The 23,639-nt window shown below is 40.6% G+C and overlaps 2 protein-coding genes and 1 non-coding gene across 3 annotated transcripts in view; 1 reads left to right on the top strand and 2 right to left on the bottom strand.

Moving 5' to 3' along the window:
- Nucleotides 1–235: 235 nt before the first annotated feature.
- On the bottom strand, nt 236–308 carry trnav-cac (transfer RNA valine (anticodon CAC)). Its single transcript has one exon. It is a non-coding gene; the product is annotated as a tRNA-Val (tRNA).
- Nucleotides 309–9,699: 9,391 nt separating this feature from the next.
- sf3a3 (splicing factor 3a, subunit 3) lies at nt 9,700–18,437 on the bottom strand. The gene is made up of 17 exons (XM_051390410.1): nt 18,206–18,437; nt 18,041–18,088; nt 16,994–17,046; nt 16,643–16,748; nt 16,476–16,548; nt 15,149–15,240; nt 14,981–15,063; nt 14,725–14,863; nt 14,549–14,617; nt 14,389–14,456; nt 13,026–13,133; nt 12,859–12,928; nt 12,546–12,710; nt 10,790–10,900; nt 10,498–10,588; nt 10,347–10,402; nt 9,700–9,980 (listed from the first exon to the last, which is right to left on the bottom strand). The coding sequence occupies exons 1-17, from the start codon at nt 18,299–18,301 to the stop codon at nt 9,903–9,905; spliced, it is 1,506 nt and encodes a 501-aa protein (XP_051246370.1). The 5' UTR covers nt 18,302–18,437; the 3' UTR covers nt 9,700–9,902.
- A 1,455-nt stretch (nt 18,438–19,892) lies between these two features.
- LOC127358087 (ubiquitin-conjugating enzyme E2 E2-like) overlaps nt 19,893–23,639 on the top strand; it is a 70,910-nt gene continuing 67,163 nt past the window's right edge. The window contains exon 1 of the mRNA XM_051390991.1: nt 19,893–20,059. The gene's annotated coding sequence lies outside the window, so the exon portion shown is untranslated. The remainder of the gene's footprint in view (nt 20,060–23,639) is intronic.

The following is a 23,639-nucleotide window of genomic DNA, read 5'->3' as shown; positions in this document are numbered from 1 at the left end:
ATTTAAAACATATAAAAAAGACCAATGTATTTAATGTATTGTATCAATATATTTGTCAGAACAGATTTGTTAATTTATTATGAAATCCTGCACTCATAAAACCCCAGCAGAGAGAATTCAGTGCATCACACAGATCTACATAATACAGAGGGGGCGATAGTGATGTCGCAGCTGAATGCTAGTTAAAATATGTCAGTGCAAAATAAAAGAGTGTAAAGCAAAAAAAACATAAAGTTGTTTCCGCCCGGTTTCGAACCGGGGACCTTTCGCGTGTGAGGCGAACGTGATAACCACTACACTACGGAAACTGACATGTAAGGGAGTACCACGTGACCCATTATGTTTTCATCCCAGCAATGTTGCGTGAACTATGAGAGGTTTTCAATTCTACTCACAATAAGATGACTAGTTGAAGAAAACCACTTTAAGTTAACATGCATCGGACCAAGTCTAGCTCAAAAACCACTCCCAGGACTACTTCAATATGAAGACGGTGTAAGAAGAGATGGTGTAAGAAGTATTCAAATTCTTTATTTTCAACTATATTTCACAGCAGACATTTTGAATGTAAGTAAGTAGGAAAAGCACAGGTGTTACTAACAACATTAATGATGGTGCAAAATATGTTTCTTCTGCAGTTATGTTTTAACTGTTTTTTTGGGGTTTTTTTTTCATGAAATAGAAATAGTCAAGTCAAATAGGAGTATCTAAAAATTGTACACTTCAGTGCATGAGTATATGTGTGCTTTCTTAGTGTCCACTTGAAATTAAAACTCTGTCTCCGCCTGGTCTCGAACAGTTTATTCCGCGCGAGGACCAAGAATTAGCGTAGTTTAACTCCTTAACTTCTTCCATTCATTCTCTACGGTACTTCTTATCTCTACGGCTGCAATATAATTTTGGCCACAAATGGGATTTTGTTGGCGCTGTTTTGCCCTTTTGTGTAAAAGAAAGAAGGCCCCGTTTTTACTTTTGAGAGCTCTCTCTCATTTTCTCTTATTATGTGTGTGTACTGAAGTGTTTTATTGTGTTTTTTGTTTGTTTGTTTGTTTGTTTGTTTGTTTGTTTTTTGGAAAGGCATGCATTTCACATTCATCATTTTACATATCAGTATTACTGCAAGTAGATTCATACAGAATTGTGCACACTTTAAACACTTCCAGGAGTTTTCTTATATTATATATATAATAAGCAACACTAGCTTTAATTATTTAAAACTCAACGTGGGAAGCTTTTACCTTCAATACAACCATTATATGCACATAATATTATTTCTGCTTTTTACCTATTTCCTCTTGACAGCCTTTTTACTTGCTGCCAGAAGTATTTGATTGTGTCCGTGTTTTATAGCTCTGCCATGTCCAGCACTTCCAGTCAGATAGCCAGCAGCCTCTGTCCCAGGCTATGATCAGTGGAACTGCCCCCAAATACACTAAATCTGGATGCAGACTGAGCTGGAGGTATTTGGGCTCACATCCAGTGACCCTGACCATAACCAGCTTCAGCTCATAGACTCTAAGCTGCCGTCACCAAGGTACTTTCAGCTTCATCCATTTTTTATCTGTAATACTGTTTTATATTATGAACACATGCTGTAGCAAAATATTCTGACTCAAATATGAGAATTTTTTTGTTTTTTTAGGGGCCTCTGGTCAATATATTTCACAGCACATGGCAGTATGCTGTAAACTTCAGAGTTCGTAGTGCTAAGCACTACAATCTATCCTGAGTGTTTCTACTAGAGAAACAGCGCCATCTGCAGGCTGTGATGAGTTGTAAATCAGAATCAGAATCAGAGTCAGAAATACTTTAATAATCACAGGGGGAAATTATTTTCGTTACAACTCCAGATATACAAACAACATATATTAAGAACATATATATAAATATATATATATAACTCTATATATATAAAAGATAAAATGTACAGTTTTATGTGCAAAAAGTGCAAAAATGATTGTCCATGTTTGAGTCAGATTACAGGGGGGGCGGGGGGGCGCGGTGTCTGACTCTCTGAGGGAGGCGTTGTATAGTTTAATGGCAGGAATTATTTCCTGTGGTGCTCTGTGGTGCGTCTGGGTGAGAGGAGTCTTCTGCTGAAGGTGCTCCTCTGCTGGGCCAGTGTGTCAGAGAGGGTGTGAGACATTGTCCAAGATGGACTGAAGACTGGACAGCATCCTCCTCTCTGCCACGGTCATCAGGGTGTCCAGCTCCTCCCCCACAAGACATCACCGGCCCTCCTGATCAGTCTGTTTAGTCTGTTGGTGCCTGCGACCTTCAGCCCACTGCCCCAGCATGTGACAGCGAAGAAGATCGTACTGGCCACAACAGACTCATAGAACATCCTCAGCATCGTCCGGCAGATGTTAAAGGACCTCAGCCTCCTTAGGAAAAAGACCGCCTCTGTGTTTCTGGTCCAGTCCAACTTATTATTAAAGTACACCCCCAGGTACTTATATTCCTCAACAGTGTCCACAGGGACCCCCTGGATGGAAACAGGGGTCACTGATGTTTTCACCCTCCTCAGATCCACTATGAGCTCCTTCATTTTTGTCACATTGAGCTGCAGATGGTTCAGCTCACTCCAAGTGACAAAGTTGCCCACCACAGTCCTGTATTCACTCTCATCACCCTTTTCAATACAACCAACTATTGCTGAGTCATCAGAAAACTTCTGAAGGTGGCAGGACTGCAATAGTTGAAGTCTGAGGTGAAGAGGGTGAAGAGGAAGGGAGAGAGTCCCCTGTGGGGCCCCAGTGTTGCTGACCACCCTGTCAGACACACAGTTCTGTAGGTGTACGTACTGTGGTCTTCCCGTCAGGTAATCAACAATCCAGGACACGATGGGGGCCTCCACCTGCATCGCAGCCATCTTCTCACCCAGTAGAGCCGGACGGATGGTATTGAAAGCACTGGAGAAGTCAAAGAACATGACTCTCACATTGCTCGCCGGCTTGTCCAGATGAGTGTCGACTCTGTTCAGCAGGTAGATGATGCTGTCCTCAACTCCCAGGCGGGGCTGGTAGGCGAACTGTAGCGGATCAGTGAAGGGCCTGACCATAGGCCTTAGCTGCTCCAGGACGAGCCTCTCCAGGGTCTTCATGATGTGGGACGTCAGAGCCACCGGTCTGTAGTCCTGAGGGCCGCTGGGACGCGGCGTCTTTGGCACAGGAACAAGGCAGGACGTCTTCTACAGCACAGGGACCCTCTGGAGGTGCAGGCTCAGGCTGAAGACATGACTGAGTACTCCACACAGCTGGGGGGCACAGGCTTTAAGCACCCTGGGAAATACACCGTCGGGGTCTGCAGCTTTGCCGGAGTGGAGTCTTGTCAGTTGTCTTCTCACAAAGAACTGAGGATTGCATTTAGTAATGAAACTGTTGAAAGGATGTCAACTATGACTGTAGGAGACCACAGGCGTGAACTTGCAGAGGTTTTTAAATGCTAATACTGTATTCTGTATTTCCCCAGTATTTGTTTCATGGCAGGGTGGAAATGTCATACAAAAAGTAGGGCTATTCTTCCAATTCAAACCGACATCGTGATGTCATAGAACACAATTTTCAAATCACAAAAGATGTAATTAAAAAAAAGATGTGTGGTGTTTTTAATGTTACAATCTAACCACCCAGAGGGTCGGAAACACCTGTACCTGTGGGCTTCACATGCACACACACAGCTCTACGCTCTAGTCTACACTATATTATTGAGGTCATAGTGCGTGGTGATGGTGTACTGTGGTACATTATCATGTTTTAATATTTTAAGGACCCCATTTACATATTCTAACTAATAATATAAGACATTTTCAGTGTTTATGCAATGAATGACTTCTCATTTGTTAAGATCTTCCCTTTTTTACATTTTGTTTTTCAAAATAAGAATATGAGCCTGCAGAGCCTAACACTCAAGAGCCCCATCTGCTGGACTTCACAAGCCCCTTGGAAACACTGCAAATCCTCCAGCCTGTCTGTGATGAACCCTTGCATGCTGGGTGAAAGGAAGGACAGACCCTCCTGTCTTCATTGTTGCACCCAGTACAGGTTTATGCACAGACACTATGCTCATCAAACAGCACCGGCAAGAGTCACGAGCTACCCATCACTCAGATTAGCTCAACCTTTACCAGCTGCAATATTAACAAGATTAGTGCATTCATAATTATAAACACTGTAATAAAATAATACAGATTATTGCGAAAGGGCAATTCAACATAATGAGTATGTTTGGTAAAGTTTGATGCTAATATTTCTGTACTTTTACATAAGTAAAATTATGAATGTGGGACTTTTATACTGGTATTGCTACTTTTACTTAAGTAGAAGATGTGAGTACTTCTTCCACCACTTTGTCCGCCTTAAAAATAACATAACTTTGATCATATCATATGATTATAAGAATTTAAAGCTTTAAAGAAGTGGTAAAAGTTGGCCAACTCTTCATGAAAAAGTAGGTTTTAAATATATCAGCTGCTCTATTGCTAAAGAATAAATAAACAAACATTAGAGTATAAAGAACCAAAACCTGCGTGTAAGAAAACGGCTGTTTACAGTAAAGCTGATAACAGCTCTCATATAACCATCACTATAATGATAGTATGGCATCGGGCCGGGGGATGATCTTATTACTACACACTGATGACAGAGGTGTTGAACACAAGCCTTGCCTAACTAGAACATGAAACCACAAGTTTCAGTCTGTTGTTGGCTAGGTTCAGTTTTGGATGTGCAGATGTTATCAAAAGCTTGTCTCCAACCGTGATCTGTGGTTTACACTTGTGAGTGGGCGTGTTGAGATACTTTGAGAGAATATGCAGGTTGGGAGTGTAGAATAGAAATCAGACTTGTGTCGAGGGTGCCTATCTTTAGATGGTATCTGAATGATGGCGCAGACAGATATGATTGAAGGCTGGTTAACATACTGTACAAGTTCTACAAGTCGAGACCAGTTACTAGTTTCATGAGCCCAGACATGCACATACATGACCCTAACCGTTACATACATTTCTACTCTATGCACCATATATTCTACTATATCCTTAAAGGAATTTAAGAGATTTAAAGGTCCAGTGTGTAACATTTAGGAGTCAAGCCTCAACTTGTTTTTCAGCTTGTTGTTTTCAATTAGCAATTTGAATTGATAAAGTTGGTACCATCCAGTTTGTTAGTAGGACAGGTCGTCAGGGTTTTCCATGTGAGCTGCAGAGCTCCTTATCTTACTGCTGTCTGAAGGCCTTCTCATGTTTCGGCACCCGGAAACCAAACCAAACACTGGCTCTAGATAGGGCCTTTTCAGTTTCATGGCCACCGTAGTTTCTCCTACATGATTGCAATGGGAGGGGGTGAGGCAAGGGGGTTGTAGTCTGCAACTACACCGCTAGATACCACTAAATCCAACACACATACACACGATATGAAACATCTAAAAAATGTACATTAACAATTTTCATACTTTGCACTTGAATCCTGTTTTCCTTTCCTTTTATATTTGAATAATCAGATCTGAATATCCTAATATTTTAGGAAATATACCCAAGACTTAGATAAGAATAACACTCTTATATCTGTTTGTTTAATATGAAGCTGGAACCAGGAGACAATTAGCTTAGCATAAGCTGGCAACCAGCAGAGTCTGTAAGAAGTCACTGCTCCCTGCCAAGAAATACTCCAGGGGGCAAACCTTCTCCACGCCTCCAGTTTCTGACGCAGGCTTTCTTATTTCAAATTTGCAGTCCGAGCTGAGGTAACGATGATGAAGTCAGTGTGATGAACACGATCATCATTGTGACATCATCTGACTTATTTTCTCAGACTTAACAAGCGGCCACTTTGCACCACACAATTACGCAATTACAGGATAATGGTAAATGCTAAAACGTAGTGTAACAGTAACACAAGTAGACACCAGTCATTTTAGTCCGTTTATTGCACACTATGCCAGTGAGTCTTAGAAGTGAACATGAACAAACATGTCTGCAATATGACGCTTTCCTGAGGGTCTGCTGGGTGAAAAATAGAGTCAGTATAGCATACTTCCATCTGCGCTGTAGACATATTTCACTTTATACTGGACACAATAAATGTCCTCCTTTTTAAACTTGTCATCAGTTATGATGGATTTACTGTTGACCCTTAGCCAGGTCACAAACAATAACACTTTTTAGTCCATGGCAGTTCAGAAGTGTAAAAGTGCAAAGTCAGATGTATGGAAGAATATTAGGACCAGGCATAATGGAAAAAATGAGGAGAGGAAGGTTTATTTTTATTTTGCATTTTGAAAATAAGGTCATTTTTTTGCATGATCTCATACTAACTATCACAGTGTTTATGAACTTTTAGACCTTTCCTCGAAATGCAGAAAAAGGCGAACAATCCTCCACTTCTGATTTATCGTTTCTTATGCCTGTCACTAATACTGAGAGTTTTACTTTATTCTCAAAATGCTGAATAAAAAAAAATCTTTCCCCTTTCATTTCATTTTTTTCCCCCTTATGTGAAAACAGGACCTATTACTCGTACAGATTGGTTCCCTGCCAGTGTGGATTCCCTCAGAGACGAGTGTAAACCAGGCACTATGTGACTAATTCATCTGCACAGGCAATTCTCATAATGTATTTTTCAGTTGGTACAGCAAGAAAAGTCTGATTAAAGTCTATAAAATCCGATACCCTTGGCAGAGACGTTCCAGTTGTTGTTGTTGTTGGAGTTCTTAGCCATGAGTGGCACTGTTGTAGGGATGGCAATGTTCTTTTGCCCCACTATGGTCCAAACTAAAATATCTCAACAACTGTTGAATATATTCTCATGAAACATTCTGGATGACTTTAAATAACTTTGATCCAGCGACTTGGTGGTCTGGCTGGTTAACACAAGCTTACAGCAGTTCTACATATGTAACATAAAATACATCAGTAAGTACCCCACCCGGGAATTTAAGCTTTTACCCGTCTTAAAAAAGGTGGTTGCTAACACGTGGCTAAATGAGACTACATAATGTTGGCAACATTAAACGTCAGCACGCCCAACACAGAGACCGACCTACTCACTCGTCCGCCTTTACAGCCTCGTTGTGTTTGTACTCGCGCTCTTGCAAACTATTCTAACTCAAACTTTACAACTTGTAGATTTTAAATACAAGATTGAATTACTAATTAGTGGTGGTGATGATGAAGTCATGCTACTGTGGTGTAGTTTGTTTATAGCCTAATGTTAGCTTTTTACTTCTGGCAATCACATTTACACCTAAAATTCATAAAAGTGTTTTTTATTTGTGAGGATTATCTTGTTGATCATAAACATTTGTTCACCACAGAGTTTATCTTCTGCAATAATCCAAAAGCCAATGGAAAAAATCCCATTGGCTTTTTGTTGAAGGGACCAGGGTGCTAACTTCTGCATTGGCCTACAAAAATACATCATCCCTGCAGCACTTATGCTTATTTTTTTTTATTATTTGTTATCCCTATACTTTTGTTTATTACCAAATACTTGTTCCAATTAGCCTCAGCTAAAAAAGGTTAGCTTAAAGCACTGCTGTGTCTAAGTACAGCATCACAGAACTGCTAGCAGGCTTTAGACTCTTAGTCTTGTTGTTCAGATTGAGATATGAACTGAATGATCTGAGCAGAGCGGAGGAATAATTCATCTTTAATAAATCAATTCTTTTGTAGCATTAAAATTATGTCATCAAATTTAATTTATGCAGTGACTGCTTACAACTAACACAGTTTTATTATCATTATGTTGAATATAAGCAGAAAAATTAGTCCTCTTCTAAGGATAAGAAGCCCAATTCTTTTTGCTTCAAAAGTAGAAATGAAACCAATCAGTTGTGCCACTCCAGACTAATCAGAAATGGGCTAAATCGCACAATCAAGTTGCCTCTTAGATTTTCCTTCAGCTGTTTTTTTTCCACCTGTAAACAAATTAAAAATGTATGAGAGCAGCCTGGGGGCTGTGGGAGCAGGTAATGAGCTTGTTACTTCATCTGCGAGCTCACTGTATTGTGATTAACAGCTTGATGATGAGTTTGCTATTTCATGAAATATGAAGGTGTTTGACATATTTTGTGCTAATAACAGTATCTGAAATCTTCATTCCAGATGGTTTGTCTGGGTGCTTTAACATTTGTCAGTCACTTGATCTTTTCAAAAGGATGATTTCACACTTGTTTTAAGACAGTCATCCTATGCATACATGCACATGGCTGAATATTAAGTATTCTTACTTAAACATGCTATGAACTGCCCATGCTCTTGCTACTCCAATCCACCCCACTCCCCAACCACCCCTCTCCTTAATGTGCATCATTTTATGTCAAGACACCCCCTTGTGTAGAGAGCTTTGACTCAGAGGCAGCAGTTGTGTTTTTTTGTTGTTTTTTTGGCCGTGTTCAGACTGCAGGCCAAAGTGACCTGAATCTGATTTCTTCATGACGGCATGAACAGTCCAAATCCCATCTGATATTTTTGATTCTGATGTGGGCCACTTTCATATGTGGTCAGGTCTGATTCTTGCAAAGTGACCTCAGTGTGAACAGTCATCAGAATTCATGTGACTTTTATGTTACTCAAGATTGAATTTCGTCATGTGGGTCACTTCAGAACCATGACCTGTTCACCTGATACGGGGCCGCTTTTTAAAAAAATAATGTGAATAGTCAAACAAAAAAATATCAGATCAGAGCAATAAATCAGAATTGAGCGCTGAGGCTTGCAGTGTGAACATAGCTTTAGCAGATTATTGCTATTCATGATCATTTTAGTTGCAGCCATTACACTTAAACACTATTAAAACATAATTAACAGAGCCTATTTGGACATCTAAGTTTTATTTGAATTGGAATTTTAGCGTTAGAACGGTCCCCGGCCCCCCCTATTTGTCCATCTCAGATTGCACTGCTGTTTGTCCTGAGACTTACGCGTGTTTAAAATGCAACATAAACTATTTATGAGCGGTTTTAAAGGCCTAATAAACATGCAGCACACATGCTGCTGTGGAAAAGATTACACTCTCATGTTTGGTATATGCTCAAATTAATCAATTACTGTCGAGTCTTAATGAGCGGACAGCACTGTTTGTAACCTGGAAATGGCACAAAATGCTTCCATGTATTTAAAGTCTTAATCTTTTGCCATTTTCACACACCGGCTTTACGTTCTTGGATGTCTGTGACAAGGTTCCCCTCAGGAACAATTCCATTTATTTTATCTCATCTGAATCAATTATTCAGCACCTTCTCATAACATCCTACCATAAACAATATGGTGCTATAAACTTCTCGCAATGGATTCCATTAAAAAGATGGGGAGATTTTCCTGTTTTCTGCAGAATAAAAAAAGAATAAAATTAAGATTAATACTGTGATTTTATTGCCTGTCAAAATATGTGACCTTTGTCAAATGTTATGTCTCTTGCTCTATATGTAGTCATCATTTAACAAACAAGGCTCTTTGACAGCAACAGGTTCTCTCATTAAAGGAAAGCCACATTTTTATTACTCAAGTGTTTAACGCCGCTATAAAATCACAGTAGTAAACTGGCCTACATAAACAAGAGTTAAAATATGCTTACGAGTCAACTGCAACAATAAATCAAAGCACAGACACACACAGCTGCTGTTAAGTCCCAGCACTGATAGAAATCCTTGCAGAAGAGACTCACCAGCAGAGCAGAACAAACAGGAGATCAACACAAACAGCACAGTGACAGAAGTACTCCGTTTATTATAATAATCAATGGTTGCCACATTACAAAGTTATCAAAGGGAGGAATGGAGGGCGGGACCCAGCCTGTAAAACAACATTACTACATACAAATAAAAAGAAACACGGGTGATAAAAAATATAGCTCATCTTAAAGGACGCTCGTTTCTTCTGGGTGACTCTTCACATTCTGCTCAGTCTACAGAAGGCCTTGTCTCTTCAAATCCTCATAGGTCTTCTTGTTGACCACGTTTCCACTCGAGTCCTCATACTCTTCCTGGAAAACACACAAGTAATGGAGTGAGGCATGTACATTATAGGGGTGTAAGAAAAATATTGTATTGATTCTCATGTTTGAAGCACCAACCGCTAGACTGTAAACAGGCTATGATGTTGGATGTTGCAGGGAATGCGATAAATACAAATATATAATCCATTGTTCTGTTTGCATAAAAAAAGTTAACTTTCAAAAGGCATGCGGTGGTGTGTGTGGTGCTAAAATAAAAGAAGATTGCAATATATGACCTTGTTTACAGTATGACAATATATTGAACCGTAACCCCTGTATTGTGATAGATTCCAGTCAACACACAGCCCTAGTTCATTATAACTAAAAAGCATTATTCCATCCATGTGGACTCACCTCCGTGTCTGGCTGCCACCGCTCTAATGCCTTCTGGGACTTCAGCTTTGCCCACACTGGAATAAACAAACAAAACACTTTTATTGAAACCAGCTTCTAAAATTCTCCAAAATCCAGATGTGCACAACAAGCTCAAAACAAAGACTCTTACAAGAGACGGCGTCCTCGATCTGTGTGACGTTGGCGAAGTGAGCGGTGTTGGGGATTCCAAGACAGCGCATACCGTGAGCGTGCCTCCATTCCTACAAAAACACAGACAAAATACTCTTCAGCTGCAGAAGCACACTTAACGCCTTAAGCAGTGTACTGTGTCGATGTTTTTTTGGTTTTTTTTACTTTGATAAGATGACAGTGGAAACTCTGTAAGAATACCCGAGGATGTTTACTGAATGCAATAACAACCTCTCTGTAATAGTAAGTCCTTAAATAAAACAACAGCATACCGCAAAGTGCCTCTGGAAGGCTTTGGGTCCCCTGTAAGTGTAGTTTCCACAGATCTCACAGTTGTAGTTGATGTTCAGCCCGTGCAGCTTATAGAGCCAGTATGGAATTGGCTGGAGGGAATAAACAGCAGTCAGCAAACGCACAACCCAGTTCAGACAAGTAAATAAAAAAAAATGTGCAGCACATACAAACAGAACAGTGGAAGTGCCAGTGTCAGACTTAAGGCAAATCTAACTCAGAAAATGTCAGTACAGAAAGATAAAACAGGGTTTCAAATATATAAACTCAAACCACTGGACCAAGTATCCATCAGACAGATTGAAATGCCAAAATTAAACCAGCAGACTCAGACACATCATGACATTTAGTCTTCAAATAAAACTGGATCCTACACTCCCCACAATGCAACTAATAGCCTCATTTTTAGAAACTTTCTGCACTTCATTAAAAAATGTTTTATTGTCCCATTCAATTTCATTAATATGCATGTATGTTTTGTATTAATATCAAAATCATCACTAAAGACACTATTTTCTATTATTTAACTGTTGAATGAACACTGCTTGGTGGTCTTCATCATCATCATCATCATCATCTGAGCACTGCTAACCATCTGCCACAAAATAGAGCAGTTCTTCAATGTGGTTTCAGTGTTGCTAAGTCCCGCCCCCTTTTTCCTCTGCGCTCCAATATTTTGAAGATGGTTAGAAAATAAAAGCTACATGTGTAGTCACATCTTAAGTTAGCAAACTAAATTAGCTAGCTTGTTAGCAAGCATTTTTTAAACATTAGCTAACTAGTTAACAACTGATATAGATTAGCTAGCTAGCTGGGTGGGACTTAGGAAGGGTCAATTGGATTTTGTTGACTTAACTTCCTCCACTCGCACCAACAGCAGTCAGATGGCTTCATGCTTCTTAAGAGTGGCAGGGCTCCAGACTAACTTTTTGCATTGGTTGCACTGGTGCGCCTAATTTTTTTTTTTTTTTGTGCACCAGCACAAAATGTAGGTGCACCCAAATTTTTCATTGAGTCGCCTTTATATTTTTTATATATAAAAAGAAAAATAAAGTGTTTAAATTGCTTCACTGAGCTGAAATTGAACATTTCAAACAAACATTTCATGTAAAATAAAACATTTCAAAATAAAAAGTGCTACTTTACTTTTTAGACATGTTATGTTTTTTTAAAGTTTCGATACGAAACGTTGTTGACCCGCTCACGAATGCACTATTTCCAGCCATATTCTGGCCGCACTGCTGACAGTACACGCAGTGCATTGCGTTACGTCCTTTGTTGTACCTCAGCCAGGGAAATTGTTTCAGCCAGTCCTGTCTGAAGGAATATATTTTGGCCTTTCTAATTTGGGTCTCGGAGCCGGGCTCTATCCCAGACTCGGTTGTCTCCTCCTCTGGGGCTGGTTGTAGTCTTGGTTTTCTTAATGAAAAAACTTTCAATATTTCTGCCTCTCTTCATTTTCCCTCGTTTTGTCGCGTTTATTTTATTTTTCCGTTTCAGTTAGTCAGCTACTCTCGCGCTCAGGTCGCGCGCTATTTTTAACACACGCCCGAGCTCTGTCTCTCATTGGTTTAGAACACGATATGATCCTACCATGAGTGTGTGAGTTCAGTCACAGGAGAACAGAGAGATGATGCGCTTGCGAATTTTTGGTCGCACTCTGGAGCCCTGAGTGGTTGTGAATGTTGCCTTACATTGCACAGGACTACTGATAATCTTACAGGAGTGTTTCCTCACCTTGCCGTCCCAGCCCAGTGGCAGGTTCTTGGGGTTGTAGATAATCTCGTTGTCTTCGTCTTCGCTCTCGCTCTCACTGAGCTGCTCCTCCTCCTCTTCCTCGCGCTCCTCTCCGGTCCGGGCCTGTTTCCTCTGGACGTTCTCGTGAGTCAGCTGCCTCTGCTCCTGTAACCGCAGACAAGATCAACAGCCGTCATTAAAACCGTCACATCTGACCGCTGTAAGCTAGGCTGCACTTTTCTCAAAGTGTTGCCTCTGACCCTTCAATTTATGAATTCAACAGCAGAGTTAACCTGATGATAGACTGACTCACCCCGAGGACCTCCACATATTCATAGACTTGAGCCTCCAGGAAGGCAATTTCCTTGTTACGCTCGGTGTCTCTGCAGAAGTGATGGATGGAAATTGTTATGAATTATGTGGTGAACACTATCATAAGACACTGTCAGCGTGAATTTTTTTTTTTTTACACCCACTTACTTTTTAGGGCCTTTGGCTTTGGGATTCTTGGCAAACAGTGAAGGGTCCAGTGATTCCAGGGATTTGCCTTTAGTGCTGAAAAGTCTCTGCGCTCTCTCCTCCAGAGTCCTGTCCCACATACAGACACACAGTCAGTTTGTTCTCTACTTGGTCTAAACGTGTGTAGTACAGCTCTGATATTAGTATGTATCAATAAATATTAATATTTACTACCATCCCATGCCCTTGCTTGCAGTCTGAATGAATACTGTACACATACTGAGGCAGTCTAATAACATGTGTTTTAACATTAGCCTCTAGACCAGCATTCCCCAAACTTAGGAGTGATGGGAATTCTAGCTCTTTTCAGTGATCCAGATCATTTGGCTCGGCTCAGCTCAGCACTAAGAGCTGAGCCATACAATTATTCAATGTAATTACATTCAACTTTATAATTTTCAGAATACCATAGTTTTACATTACATTTGGTATAATAACCTTAAATAAAGTCAAAACATCAATCACTTTTAAAGATGTGGCCTACATTTTCTGGATTGGATTTAACAAACAGGCTGGACTGCTGCTGGCCGATTCTGATGTTATTTGACGAAAAACTACCGGTATGCTCTCTCTTAACTACATTTTATATTAGGTTTTCAAACATATCAAAACGGAGGAAATAGGCAAACATTGTACACGCTGGTAAATCTGCCATCAACAGCTCACAGTTGCTGGTTGTCATAGTAACCAAATGTGTTTATTTTGTTTATCCACGTGCACAGCGGTTGGAAATAAGACATGTCAGAGCAAAACAAAATGATTTAAAGAGAGAAATTCTGATACATCTCAGCCCTCAACAGTCTGAAGCTGGCCAAAAGAGCTCGGAGCAGACTGAACAGCTAATGGCAAAGTGAGCTCAAGGGACAGCTTGAGAAAAAACATCATGCTCTTTAGCCAGCAACAATATGAATACTTAGCAACTACACCAGAAACAGAATCAACATATGCTGTCCAGTGTTTTTAATCAGTAAAACCCTAAAGCAAATTTGACTTTTAATAAATTAGCATAATGAACAAAAAAAACCCTGAATTGCTCTAGAGAGTGCTGTAAACTCTGTGTGATCAGAACTTACTGCCTGAGGAGCAGAGACTTCTTGGGGGACAGGGACTACTGCCTGAGAACTAAAACTGGACTTCCAGCCAAAGAAAACTAAGAAGAGAGTAAAGTAAGTACCTCCAAAAGGTTCCCAGGTTCCTGGAAAGGTTCCTACTGTTAAATAGCACTTTCCCCACTTCTCATAACCCGAGGGTTTGGTACTTGGTTCTTCAGACATTTCAAATTCATTTTTATAATGTTACTTTTTCTGCATGCAAACATGCTTACCCTCCACACTTCAGTCCCAACGCCATGAGGGCAGACTTCAATCTGTCCAGACCCAAAGAAGCCAACTCCTGTGGAGAGGAATAAGAAAAAACACATCAGAACAGGTATGAAGGAGCAACCTTAGTATTAATATTGAATGCCAAATCTTCAAGTATTTTACCTCCCAGGAAGAGAAAGCAGACAGGTCCAGATGAGCTCCGGCATGTGTCAAAGCACTACTTGTCTCTTTCTACAATTCAAAAACAAAGAAAAACACCAAATAAACAGGTCAGATGAGATGTACAACCAATAACACCAGCCATCATCACATATAAAGAAGCTGTCAGAAGAACTTACAGGCCAGCCTGGAAATGTCCCCATCTCCCATTTTTTCTCAAAGTCTAACAGCACTTTGCCGTAGAGCTCGTTCTGGTCCAGCAGAGGTTTGACCCGGTCTGTGTAGTCCTGCAGGTACTCCAGCAGCATCTCTAAATACCTGCACAGACAGCCACCGCATCGCGTGTCAGTCCGACAGCAGAGTACATGCACGTTGACACATTTCTAGGTATTATTTATACATTACTGAAGACAAGAATGGGCTTGAAGGATCTACTTTTTGTATTCAGCGTTCTTCCTGTCCTTGGGGATGTCAAACAGCTGGTCGAATGTAGACAGGTAAGAGATATACTCCAGTTTCTGTAGGGGAAGAGTATGGACTATAGTTAAAAACACACTTCAGTTTGGAGGTGCAGCATGAGTTATGCAGACTTTAAAGGATCACCTCAGCTCCCTTCAGGTTGATGTACTTCAGGTAGCAGTCGTGGAGGTCGAGGTAGCGGCCGTATCCTTCCTCATCAGTGAACTCCACCAGGTCTGTGGAACACACACAGATTTCACTCAGTCGTCCATTGTTCGTAGTGATGAATCTAAAGAGAATTATCATCTGAATCTGCAGCTCCTCTCAGCTTTATAGTGAGTTTCAGCTCATTGTTTATCAGTTCAGCCCACAACTTTACTGTTTTGGTTCACTCCCACCACTCTGTGTCATTTTTAGCCAAGCAAGCAGGCAGCTGTTTTCTGCTCAGCACCAAACAGCAGGCTGACACAGTTTAGAGACTAGCTGGTGGATATAGTGGAACATTTAGCAGCTAAAGAGATAGATTTTAGGAGTTGGTGGAGACCAAAAATACCTGAGAGAGTGAATATTGAACTTAGATTAAGCAGGTGGACACAAACAGACTCCAAATGAAGGATCATGTTGCTCTGTAACGGCTGGATGTGTAAATAATCAACTGTTTGCTAACAAGATCACCATGTCCACTTAAAAGATGATACATTAATGTTGTGTTCACAACTTGTTTCTGCTGCTCCCAGTGAACAGTGATATGGGGTTTAAAGTCAACATTATATTAATAATTTAGTAATATGATTTTTGAGCGAAACATCAACACTGATGTTTAAGAACTAAATAATATCCGTTTATGATATATCAGCAGATATTTGCTGACATATCCACATGACAAACATATTCGATATTGATACCTTAAATTTGGTTATTACGAGTTGTGACCAAGATAGGTAGTGAGTGTGCCACCTTAACTTAAAAATTACATTTTGTCCTGATTTGAACTCATTTCTGATGAAATTGAAATGAAAATCATTTTGCAAAAGAGACCTAGGATAATTATGTTAACAAAATTATAGTTTTTAGTTTTGTCACATATTATTTTGCAATTTTCATTTTGATTTAATTGATTGTATAATATACTGTCACCCTAGACTTCCACACAGGCTATTTAAAAGAGTTTATTTAAAATAGCAGGCAAGTTGGGTGTTTAACCAGTTATCAGAAAATGTATTGCAGCTAATTAACTGCACTGAATTTCTTCCAAGTTATCCTGGTTGTAATTACTTTAGTGTAGACGGCTGTGTTCTCAATACTTTCACTGCTCGACGCGGTCAGTGTGGGTTTTTACAGCCTTTGTTAAGCCCAGTTATCAGGAGGTACCAGTGTGAGGTTTGGTGAAGACAGCCATGACAGGGATAAGTCTGGCTAGGTTAACCTCCTGCTGTGAGACAGAGCCTATTAAGATGAAATTTAGACTTACTCTGAGCCTCCTCGCTGGGGTTGTCTCTGGCCTTCATCAGCTCCTCAAACTCTACAGACATGGGAATGGAAATCTACACAAAACACATGATAGCACAATTGTTATTATTCCGTTTCAAAAGGCTTAAATAGTCTGATTTGAGCATTTAAAAATGAGTAGTTAACTACCTCATTTGGGTGCTTCCTGTGAAACTCCTTTATCTGTTTCAGTCGGTTGTAGAACTCTGCAAACTCATTTGGTCCTGAGATGGCAGCAAGTTCATCCTTTCGCATCCTGTCATTAAGAAAAAGATTTTCTGGTTCAAGGAAACCGCTTGAGTGCATGCAGTAATCCACAATAAACACAAAAAACACACGGTTACTTTAACTTAAATTCAGGTTATCATGTGTAATGTTCCAAGTTGATACAAAGAAATTAAGAGGAAATCATTCGGAAAGCAGTGAAAACTTCCAGGATAGGAGTTAAGGTAGATACAGACACTTAAACTGGAGCAGGTTAGTCACTTTGCAGAGGCTTACCCATCTTTGTCTTCATAGGAGTCTCTGAGATTTGCGCTCACTTCCATATACCTCTGTCAAAACATAAACAGTTACTTTTTGTTTCCACGTTGAACATTAAACACTGCAGCGTAACCAACTTACTGAACTCAGACCTGCACTCTCGTTTACACTGAGAAAATCTCTCACCAAAATGACTTTCCATCTACTGTCCTCCAAAATCTAACAGTTTATTGCGGTTTTGTTTACCTCTGAATTGTCGGGGCATTGTTAAACCGGGTCTGAACGAAAACAACCAATCAGAGGCGAGAAAAGTGGGTAATTGTTGAGACTCACTCACAGGGTGTCAATTACTGACAGTTTGGGACCCTGGAAACAAGACTCAACAATCAACTATCTTCAAGCTTCTACCATTAGGAGCACTAGGAGGAGCCAGAGGAACCTGATTGTTTCACAGATTATCTGTCTCATGTTCTACTGTCAGGATATATATATTTATAAAAGGTTACCAACTGCAGCACATAAGGTATTTTAACATTACATATATTTAGCTGATGCTTTTATGCAAAGCAGCTTACAGTAACTGTATTCATCCATGTGGCGAGAACACAAAAATGTCAAAATTAAAAGGAATCATGCAAGTAAATCAATATCTTCTAATATGATGAGTTGTTTGGAGCGCTCTTTAGTGAAGGCCCTGATCACTTGTATGCCGATTGTTCCAGCGGACCCTACCAACAGGTATACATACAGAAGTAAAGGAAATGCAAGCACATTTATCGATTTCTAATGAAAGCTACTTTTAATATATTGATTTTAGAGCGCCATTTCTTTGTGACGCCCTCCTCGACAGTTACTGACGGAGACGTGTAAGTTAGATACTAGTTTTTATCTCGAGTTGGATACAGTAAATAACAGCAGAAATGTTTACTTAATATTAAATGATATCAATTAACCAACATGTTAACTGTAGCTCAAAGAAAAGTTCCCTAACGTTATGCACCTTCTAGCCCATACTACCGTTAGCCTACCGGTGCTACCAGTGTACAACCCAAAAGTCTCGCTTACATCCAACATCGCTCTTGTTCGGTGGTCAGAGTTGATCTGTTCCCGCAGCTGTCCGGAAAACAAAACGAGACACATTTTAGAAAAAACACAAAATAACGAACGTTTCCCATGTTTGCAGTGTGGGTTAGCAACCATGCTAATGCTAGCACAGAGCGGACGGCTTACCGTGGACTTCTTGTGCAACATTTCCTTTGTTTTCGCGTCCATTAGCCTCTCTTTCTCCTCGTGGTAGCGACGCTGCTGCTCTAGAATCGTCTCCATGCTGTAGAACGGTGTCGTTTGTTCACTAAAGACAGGACAGGGTTTCTAACTGCTCAGCGTAAAGTCCAGCGGCCCCCGCCGTGTCGGGTACGTTTGTTTTCAATGGCGCATGTTGAGCAGCGACCGTCCGTCACTGTACCCGACGTAGAGAAACATCGAGCAGTTAAAAGGTTCCGCAGGAGTGGTCGACACAAACCATGCACAATAGTATTTCTGAAATGTAAATTCATTAGTTTACACGAGCAATTGGATACATATAGTCAAAGAATTACACAATGTGTGGTAAATAGAGGCTTCATTTAGTTATTTATATAAAGTCACTTAAAATGTACAGGGGTCTATCTGAGGTGTTTTAAAGCTCCTGTTGGTTTCAGCTGCATTAACTAACCCAATGTTTAAAATGAACGGAGTAATGTGGTTGCATCCTACACTGTCAGGCCGCTACAGCACCGCCATCATTAACAACTCCACCGCTGTAACGGGGCTCTGTGCATCCGAGTACCTGCACCGTTCAGCAGGGAGGACATTGCTTCTGTTCTATTGCACACTTTTTCCATCCAGGTGGATTGGCAGCCCTCACTGTATCCCTCTCTTTTGCACTTCCTTTGTAGTCTACACTACCATCAAAGCCTGCCATAACGCTTCACAGAGCACACAGTTTGCGCGGACTCGCGTGGGAGCGCGCACGGAGGCGGGCTGGTTTGTCAAGCTGCGGCAGACAAAAGAAGGAATCGGAACTGAGCACTCTGCCTGAACATAAAAGATTTATTAGACGTTTGATGAAAACAGTTGGCTACAAGGGTGTATGATAATGGTTATTATAGTATTGGTAATTTCGTGAGCATCAAATAGGCAAAGCAAGGTTTGCAACTGTGGAGTGCAAATTATTGTTATAGTTAATTACAGGCTGATGAAAAGCAGCGGGAGACGGAGAGCAGTGTAAATGGATGTTTTTCTCAGTGTTTCTATAATGTCAAAATAGTAAATTGTAATAGCTAATAGCTATACCGGTAACCATAATTTTACGTTTTGGTGGCAAATGTTTTGTAATATATTATATTAATAAACAGCATGTTATTTAAGATTTCAAGAGGGGGGAAGAAATAAATTTTTAGATAAAAACATAGCACTGTAATTCAGTCACTATGGCCGCCTGTTACTCCCACACCAGTTTCCACGTTATTACGACATACTTACTTATAACATTATAACAACAAACGTTTCTTTTTATAACAACATATTATTTATCTTATTATAACTTTAAATGTTCCATGGTATTGTGTGATAACTTATTATACTACTAAAATGTAATTGTTTGATATATTACATTAAGTAAATTAAACAATGTCACGGTATAACAACACAAATAGAATGTTGTTATAATAGGAAAAGTTACTACGTGAATTATATATATGTGTAATAACAATAAACTTCGCGCATTGTAACAGTATTGGTCTGTTTTTCTTTTTCTGTAGTTATTAAATGCAGTCTGACTTTATTTCCAATGCGTCGCCTCACTTATGTTGTGAAAAACCAACAAAAGTGAGGGCACGCTCATTCAGGCTTTTATTTTGCCATCTGACACCGGAAGTGAAGCGTGTAGTCACAGCTGCGTTGACGGTCGCGGTTCGGCACATTCTCCAGCAGCAGTCAGTCAAAGCAACGGACGGAAAGCAGCGGACAACCAGTGTTACGGATTATACAGTGGACATTATAACACATTTCTCCTGCCGCCGTGCGCCCAGCCTGCTTATAAAGGTGAGTCGACCGCATTCTTCCCTAAAAAAATCAACTCTATAAATGGAATAAAGGTTTATTACGTTATCTTGTAGAGGGAGGGGGCGGTGGTGGTGGTTGGGGAAGAAGGGAGGGGGGGCGGGGGCATCCATTCTGTCTTTTGTGCTGGAGCAGATTTGGCAGCGGTCAGTGCGAGCTCCGGTACTGGATAGGCTAACATGTCGGATAAGTGTGCTGCCGAGCTTCATCTTGGCTCTATCTACATCAAGATGTCTCATACCGAGGCTGTCTTGGTGTTGACTCCCCGGAGATAGCCAGTAAAGCCCGGGGACCGGGGCGGTGAGTGCCGGGGAGGAGGAGGAGGAGGAGGAGGAGGAGGGGGGGCTCCTTAACATAAGCCCGATACGTGCCTCTTCTCTTCTGCGTATTGCTGAAAGAGAGAACGTCTCCCCCGAACTCCGTGCAAAATATCAATCATTTTAAACCTCCTTCTCTCTAACAGTGTGTATACACTTTACGGGGCTGCTGTTAAAGACGTTGTATTATCGTTAACAGCCACTGTTTCATCCGGTGTACACCCACTGCACCAAACAGCACTTCAGTAAATTTAAACTTCTGTAAAAGCTCGCCAGGTTAGGCTAACTTAACGTCAGCCCCTCAGCCTTTTCCACTGGAATACGTGAGTTTTAATGGACAGTGCGAACCAAATGTAGTTAAAAGTTAAACTTGTATTTTTAAAGAGCTGTTTAGTTTACCACACCGTACTTAAATTCAGAAAAAGGTAAGGTAAAATCCAATTTTACGACGTGTTAGCCGAAAAGCGAGGCTGCGTTTAGCTAGCTGCCAAATGTTTGAAGTGAGTCTGACTTGTTGGTAAGGGACTGTGGTTCTCTGTGGAGGGGGGTGATTTTCTGCATGGGCCTGCTCGGTAACATACAGCCTGGAAAGCTTAACCCGAGCTGATAGTTATGGTTGAGGTGTTTTGACAGTTTCACACCTGAAGGGCAAAAACCAAAAAAAACCAAAAAAAAACGTCTGCCCAGTCTCATTTGGAAAGAGCACTAGATTTACTGCTCTGTCTGCAACTTTTACTTGTTTGCCCTCACCTGACAACTGGAAACACACATCATTTCCCACATGATAATAACATCGTACCCCCGAGAGGATTCCATTCTTCAGAGCATGAGTGTGTTTGAAATCTTTGAAATGATGCCCCTGTAGCATTCTAACCCATATAATCTTCCAATTATCTCCCATATCAGCTCACCACCAAATGCAGTTAATTGCATCAGATAGGCTGTGTGCAGTGGCTGTTTGTCAAATGTCAGAAGCCGAGTCAGCCTGTCAAAGCCGCTGTCATGTTTATTGAACAATCTGTCCTTACTTCTGTCCAATCTGATATTCCTTTCAGCTCTGCAGCGTGCAGTGGAAATGCCCTCACGCTCATTCATCTGTATCATACATTTTTCATACTGGACCAGGGAATGTAAATAGAGGCGTTCACCTTGAGGATCACACATTGCTCTCTCTCTCTCTCTCTCCTCACACACACACACACACACACACACACACACACACACACAGTGATGGAGGAATTGGATTTAGCGAACATGACCTTGCAGGTGTCTTTTATTATTGAGAGTCGAGGCTTGTGACCAGCAGGCGTTGGACTTGGCTGATTCTGAGGATGAGTGGTGAGAGATCTGAGGTCTGTATTTAACTTTTCACCCTCTGTGGCTCCGAGTGTGTCTCTGTAGGGTCACAGTAACCCTTCTAGAGGAGGAATGACCCCAGTAGGTCTGCAATTAAGCTTGGCTCATTTGATCTAGCTCTTTATTTATTCAACACATTCTTTTCTTGGTTCATTGATGAATCAGTTGGCCTGTAAAATGTCTGCAAATTGACCTTTTTCACAGTAGCCATTTTAACATGAAATAGTAGGTTATGATACTAATTAAGGTTCCATTCCATTTAGTGGAGCAGAGCCTTTTCTAGAGAGCCAACACACACAATAGCAGCAGTACTATGACTCTGTTTGACGTGAATGGAACAGAGCCCTATTTAGTATCTTTGGTAACACTTGTGTTTACCCTACTCTTTCATCTCAAAATGGCTGCTGTGAAACGCACAGTGACATTTTCAAATGTCTTGTGTTGTTTCCACTTGCTGTTGTGTTGATTGACTAATTGACAGGTTTTCAATAAGAATAGACCTGTAGGCCCAATTCCAATCCAGCCCCTACACCCTCCCGCTACCCACTCTCACTCTGTCTGCATGTTTGCGTGGAGGGTTGCCTACGCTGTAGTCCAGGGGTAGTCAACCAGCGGCTCTTTAGCCCTTCTCCAGTGGCGTAGGTCACTTGCGTAGGCTATGCTATAGAACCTCCGTACAACTATAAATCCCCCTTTAGTGTCATTCCGAAGCAGTTCGCCTGAAGGGAAAGTAGGTTTTAAAGCTCTTCAACAATAAGTCTGCACTGATGCAGGTTTACAAATCACTGTGCTTTCATGTGCAACACCTCTTTTTGTGCCTGGATCAGAGGAAACGCCCACATGCCTGCAAATGTGAGTGCCATTGCATAAATAATAAGATGGCTTACCTCAAACACCCATTTGATAAGACTATCTTCGTGCACATTTGACGGAATTAGAGGTTGTGTTTTGGAACAAACTTGCTTCTGTTCACCTATTCATTTTTTTGAGTTATTATTATCATATTTTATTATTTGATTTGACTTGATTGCCTGTGTTGAGCAATTTCAGGGACTGGGGGGAACTAAACTAAAACATAATCAGATTAAGAATTGCAAACAAGAAGTGTGTTGGAGTTTTTATATTTTCAATAAATTATTTTTCCTTTCACAAGCGCCATGAATGTAATGAGTGTGCCATGTCAATGCCCATACGCCTACATCTTTATGCTCTATATAAGTTTATCTATTGGCTAAATATTGATTTAATTACAACGTCCTTTCTGAAATATTTGGAGTAACATGTTTATCATTAAGGAAGTGGACCATGATGGCAGAGTGCACCTAAAACAAGCCTCTAAGAACCTGAAAAAGAAACACAAGGCTACTGGTTTATTGTTATCAAATGTAAATAGTGCTGTTTACAAAAATGTGTTGATTTGGATGCAGACAAATGTTTCCATCAGACAATGGCGAGGGCGTTCCAAAACCTGGCGGTATAATGTATGAATGTATTTTCAAGAGACCCTCCACAGCCGTGAGTAAGAGTCCACACAGTTACACTCTGCCACACAGTGGGAGGGTGTGGGGGCCGGTTCAGAATTGGGCTGTAATCAGGGTAAAGTTGGTCTTTTGTTAAAATGAGTGCTACTTTTGAATAAAAGTGAAATAAATGCTGCAGACTACAGACGCTGACCTTTATCAGGTTAATGAACGTGTAGAGGCTGAGTGAATCATCCAATCAAAGGACCACAAAAGTTAGTCAGTCAATGAAACAGCCACATGTTAATACCTTTAGTTAAGCTTTAAATGATTGAACTTGTACATTAATACAATCACCCTCCCTAAAGGGAAAAAACTGTGTAAAAAATAAACAGCATCGCCCATCATTTCCAGTTGATTGGACAGTGT

Source organism: Dicentrarchus labrax, unplaced genomic scaffold, assembly GCF_905237075.1.
Source record: "Dicentrarchus labrax unplaced genomic scaffold, dlabrax2021, whole genome shotgun sequence".
Classification (NCBI taxonomy): Eukaryota; Metazoa; Chordata; class Actinopteri; family Moronidae; genus Dicentrarchus; species Dicentrarchus labrax.
The sequence above is the reverse complement of the archived record's forward strand: the minus strand, read 5'-3'. Positions and strand labels throughout refer to the sequence as shown.

Excerpts from the sequence above, each read along its gene's own strand:
- sf3a3 (XM_051390410.1), bottom strand. The coding sequence starts at position 18,301 with ATGGAGACGATTCTAGAGCAGCAGCGTCGCTACCACGAGGAGAAAGAG. Across the intron at positions 14,618-14,724 it reads GGACATTTCCAGGCTGGCCT|AAAGAGACAAGTAGTGCTTT; the intron begins GTAAGTTCTTCT and ends TTTGAATTGTAG. Across the intron at positions 14,457-14,548 it reads CTGCTTTCTCTTCCTGGGAG|GAGTTGGCTTCTTTGGGTCT; the intron begins GTAAAATACTTG and ends TCCTCTCCACAG.